This window comes from Tigriopus californicus, chromosome 2 (assembly GCF_007210705.1).
Source record: "Tigriopus californicus strain San Diego chromosome 2, Tcal_SD_v2.1, whole genome shotgun sequence".
NCBI lineage: Eukaryota > Metazoa > Arthropoda > Copepoda > Harpacticoida > Harpacticidae > Tigriopus > Tigriopus californicus.
The window spans coordinates 7972716-7978035 of NC_081441.1; the positions used below are offsets into that span (position 1 = coordinate 7972716).

The 5320-nt window shown below is 40.3% G+C and overlaps 1 protein-coding gene across 1 annotated transcript in view; it reads right to left on the minus strand.

Annotated features, from left to right (window-relative positions):
- Nucleotides 1-3577: 3577 nt before the first annotated feature.
- Nucleotides 3578-5320, minus strand: part of LOC131891155 (probable G-protein coupled receptor frpr-1) — a gene marked incomplete in the record, with an annotated part of 37249 nt that continues 35506 nt past the window's right edge. Inside the window, 1 exon segment of the mRNA XM_059240682.1 lies at nucleotides 3578-5320. Within this exon segment, the coding sequence (XP_059096665.1) occupies nucleotides 5022-5320 (299 nt within the window).

The following is a 5320-nucleotide window of genomic DNA, read 5'->3' on the forward strand; positions in this document are numbered from 1 at the left end:
TACCGGATTCAAAGTGCCCTGGAGCCTTTTTGCTAATTTGCAACTCCTTTTAAACAATTGCTTCCTATACTTCGCCTTATTCGTGCTCTCATTTTTGATCATTTGTTACATGCTGTACAGTTCCGATTTCCCACTTTATAGCGTGCATGAAAAGATTTGTTCAAATAGCAATTTAATGTTATAGGATCCAATAAAAGAATGATGTTTCACACCGCCAAAGTTGACTATCCCTTTTTTTGGCTTTTCTGCTGTTTTGGGCTTTTTTTCTGCTCAATAATACTAGAAAAATGCTAGAAAAAAACTTCACAATGCCAAGACCATGCAAAAAATGCCAAAACCTCCACCGATGCTAAGAAAGCGAATAAAGATCGATGAAATTACGCTATTATTCGAGAATCAGCATCCAAAAATGCTACCCTGTTTTAAGCCCACATTACCTAGGATGGGCTGTCCCTGAAACCGATCGGCTACACCATCGGTTTTTTTAGATTTGATACATATTGATACCTTAAAATCGCAAAAATAATATTTTTTGCGCAGATCTATCGAGCTATCATAGACCCTATAACCATCCACGTTATAAAACCCAAATTATGATATAATTTTACAATTTGTTGAAAGGTCGCCTCAGAGTTAAAAAGTTAGAGCTGCACTTTCTGTAGTTCAATAATCATTCAACTTACGGGTCGCGGGTAGAACAATAAATATCTAATGTCTCTCGCAATGAAAGAAACAGTGACAGGTTTCACCCAAAGGAAAAGAAAAAAACGACACACTTTGCTCACATGCTAACGTTAGAAGTTCCAGAATTGACAATTGATCCCTGAATTTAGATTGCACTTGATCAGCTAGGTTTTCTTTCGTCACTTCCTTGCTGCATTGGTTGAGAGAACTTGAGAGAAATGAAGGCCTACAGGGTGTCTCTAATTAACTGAAAAAATAAGAATTTACAAAAGCAATTTACTAACCCAGAACTAGATGACATATCACTCACCTTGTTAAAGGGGCTTGGCTAACTTATTTTTTCTTTTCTCGCTCTAAGTTGTGTGGGGAGGTGCCACGACTTATCATAGGAGGTGATAAGAGACAAACTTGCAAGAAATTATGCTTGTTATAACTATTGTCAAATATCCTTAATCAGTGTTTAAAAAAGATCAGCTTTGGAGCTTCATCTCCGAGGGGATTTACAAACGAAATTAACAAATTAACGAACAATAACGTTTGCAATATTTGCAAACGATCAAAACGGGTTCTTCCCTGGTCCCCTCCCCTCCGTTTGCTTGAATAACCTGGTTGTCAATAGACTGTCTTTTTCAATCAATTTTACCGAGGACTCCAAAATATTTTGAGCCAACTCTTGTGTGCATGATAAAATGAAAACATAATACCCTTTTGATCAAATTCATGGGTGGTCGCTTTCTAACCAAATGGTCTTCAATGCCACGACTAGAAATGTCCTGTGCTTTAGTGAGAGAAAGAAGGTCATGCCCATTTGCGTACTCACTGGTTGCCTTATTGGGACCTGAAAGTAGCAACTGACTGATCATCAGTTTTTAGGAGGTCACTGGCCTACTTTTCATCAAAATACATCTCATAATATCAGTCAATAAAGTTTTTTACGGTTACGAAAAAACCATTTGTCAAAATAGGAGCAAAAATGAGTTCAAAAACAGCTTTTTCGGCTATAAAATATTTTTATGTTTATCAAAGAGTGAAAATGTGGCACTTTATGAAAATGTAATGTTCGATGAACAGTTTCTTTCAGGAATAAATGACTTGGAGCTGTGATTTAATCCCTATATTAAGTCCCAAATGTTCATGTGACATTTAAAAAAAACGGTCATGACGTCATCTTCCTCTCTTGCTTCAATGTCTCAATAGATGGAACAACAAAAGGACCTGAGGATCCACACACTACTACAGAAACTTGTCCTTCTTGTGCCAAGGGGGCATTTATTCCCAAGTAGGGAATGTTCATGGGCTTGTTCTTTATCCGGCGTCTTTTCATTCCAAGACCATTGTTCACCACCTTCAACCTAGAGACCCTCAGGGTCTTGAATATGCTTCCTCGTTTTGGTCTCCAGCCCAGAAGTATTCCTGCAGGCTCTTGGAGTCAGTTCAGAGTAGGATGACCAAGACAGTGGTGGAGTCCATGGGTCCGGACTATACAGATAGGTTACATATGTGGGATCATCCTTTGTCAACGCAGATGAAGGTTGATAGTGCCGTGGTCAATTTCTTCAGAATATTCTATGGTCGAAGTCTTGGTAGGGAATCTAAGTTCCTTTTAGGATGCAATACGTATGGTGAGTGACGTATCGGAGAGGCTCACCAGGCGTATTGGGGATTGAGTTCATCCCTCGCAAGAAACGTGGATCATTGGAACTGTCTTCTATTGTTGACTCATCTGAAGAAAAAGGTCTCCTCCTTCAAAAATTTGGTTTGCCCCGAAAAACGTAGATTAGCCTAATGACATTTTCGTTATTTTGTACTTATTTTGTCCTAGATTCTGTGTTGTGTAACTAATTGTTTCGTGCCTTGGCGGTGGGGACTATCTTTTTTTCAAAACTACTTTTCTTGGTTTTATCTTTTACCCTATACACATTATGTTTTTAACGACATTTTACAATATGTATATTCATTTTGCAGATCAGTTGATTTTCAACCTATTCGTTGTAGGGAAGGTTATATCATAATGAAAGATTAAATACCAATCAACAGATAACTCAAAATTTGATAGAGAATTGGACATGACAAAAGACTCATCAAGAAATTCTTGTTCCTCATCTTTGTGTAAGAATCCGATCCTTCTTTGCTCAGTTGCTATGTTCATGTTCAGGACTAATTATGGAACTCACCTCCACCAAGCGCACCAAAACATTATTGTCGGCTTCCGTCACGCTCTTGGACATGATATATATTCAAACCCTTCAATTTTGACTCCATTTGGATAATTAGCACCTGGAAGTTATATCTTGTTGCGCTTTAGTGAAACTAAAGTATGACAGAAAAATGAGAATCTTCAGGCATGAGGGCCAAAAGGAAAAGACAAATCCAAGCACAAAAGATCTAGAGAACCCTCATTCCCCCTTGTTACACTAAATTCCGGCCACCCTGTATTTTGACTTTTGTCACAGCACCACCAAAATTTCAACACTGCAAGACTAACACTGGCTGAGGTCATACCTACTTGGTCAGGAAAGCGAGCGGATCAGAAATAAGAAACCAAATTATAATCTCCATTCTCGCTCTCCTTCTTTGTTCAATTTACTTCGCTCTAATATTCATAGCGAAACTATTGGCGTTGATCCAATCATATTTTGTTTAAGTCAGATTTGGACAAATTTTTGATCCAAATTACAAATCAGTCCGACATTCAAGGGCTAGCCACAATTGCCAACTCCAATCCGTTGGTGGATATATTATGATGTGAACATTAAATCATATAAAAAAATCAGTTTAACTCCTTGGATTTCATCCCCAGTAAAATAATCCGCAAAAACAAAAAGAAAAGAAAAAAGTTAAAAAATCCCAGAAGAGAAAAATTGATAATGACATAAGTGAATAGCGACAACAGTCCAGAACACTCGTACACGTTTATTAACTCAATACATCCGTACAATCGCGCAATCAAAATACAAAAGTCCTCATCGATGGATGATGCAGTAGTAGCTAGCAGTCAGTGGGTAGTAGTAGGTAGAAGTATGGGGGAAGGACGATATAATTGGATTTGTGCTTCTCCTGACTGGGCTATTGGATCTGAATTGATGAGAGATCTGGGAACAACATTCAAATTTTTACACCCTGAACTCGTTCCCGGAACACGCTCTAATAAGATTGCTTAGAAGGTGTTCTGTGACGGTATACATGTAGGTACAAAACCAGCCGGCCAACGCTCCATTGGCTTGCGATTTTCTAAGGCATTTGTGACCAACTGAACCCAAACAAAAGAGCTCAACAGATCGTGCCAAGATGAGCTTGGACGAGAATGATCTTCGGGTCTCCCAGGACGACACCAAGGATAACAAGCAATGTCATCAGTTAGAAATTCCCTGGTGAACAGTTCAAGACAAGAACGGATGGTGGAAAAAATATGAGGGGGCCAACAACACAAATGTGTTCAAATCTGATAGGTTACAGAGAAGCCATGATCGAATCCTGGACTGTCAAGACAATGGACTGAGTTGAGTATCGCTTCAAGTTGAAGTAATTTCAGAGGCTTTACGAGCATTGCCGGGGCTGAAAATGAATGAGTTATAGGAGCAAGGGTTTCAAACCAAGCGCACGACATTGGACCTAATCTATTTTTCTTGGGTGCAAAGAAACGGATCAAGCAAAAACCGGATGTACTTAGACGGATCTCAAATTCGACCCGTGCATTGCTCGTTACCTTTGAGGTCGAAAGCCACAAAGACAGCACGTTTCATGTTCTCAACTCTTTCATATCAGTTCCAGACACCTTCTGCATTGGATTCTTACATAGTACTAGTGACTAATCTGGTATCAATACACCATAATGGGCCAAATTATGAGGAGAAGTGCAAAATTTCACGGTCATTCATTCTCAAGATCATTCTTATTGTTAATGTTGTCTTCCAGTCAGATGTCGCATGTTCCTCCCAATGGCAGATGGATCCTTTTTCCTTGTTCGTTCGGATGCTCTTGGGTTGGTTAGATGGGTGGAAAACTTGCCTCCATTCCTCTCTGTTGGATCGGAATGAACATATCCCACTAGAACGGCCTTGGTAAATTAGATACTTGGCACCAACTGGAAACCAATTATTCTCGTCTTAGAAACAACTCCCACTGGTTCCCAGGCACAAAAAGAGAGAATGGGACAGATCTCATCTATCGTTCCCCAGACGCCCACTTGGCGGCGGCGGCTTATTTCGTCGTGTTTATACAAAGAGGTGAGTTAATATCACACAAAACCAAGATACCGACTTCGGTCTTTCTGTCCGAGTCTGTCTGTAAGTCTGTCTCACTCACGAACTGGGCAAGCGAGTCCAAAACAGAGGACTTCACACAACGCCATCTATAGGGGTTTTGGTGCCATTTCTCCAATTGTTCTCGGATGGAATCGTGATAACTTTGGTCTCTTGAAGCTCCACGGAGGCTCGGGACACAGCAGGACCAGGTCCAGAACCACCGCCGTCGACACTTCTCGGAGTCTTTTTGCAGTTGAACTTGGGACAACGAGCGGTGACGTAGTCCCAGAAGACCTCCCTGAAGAGAGCCGACATGACACAGTAGATGAAAAAGTTGATGGAAGAGTTCACCACCATCAGAAGTTGCGAGACCGTGCCTGACAGGAGAACCC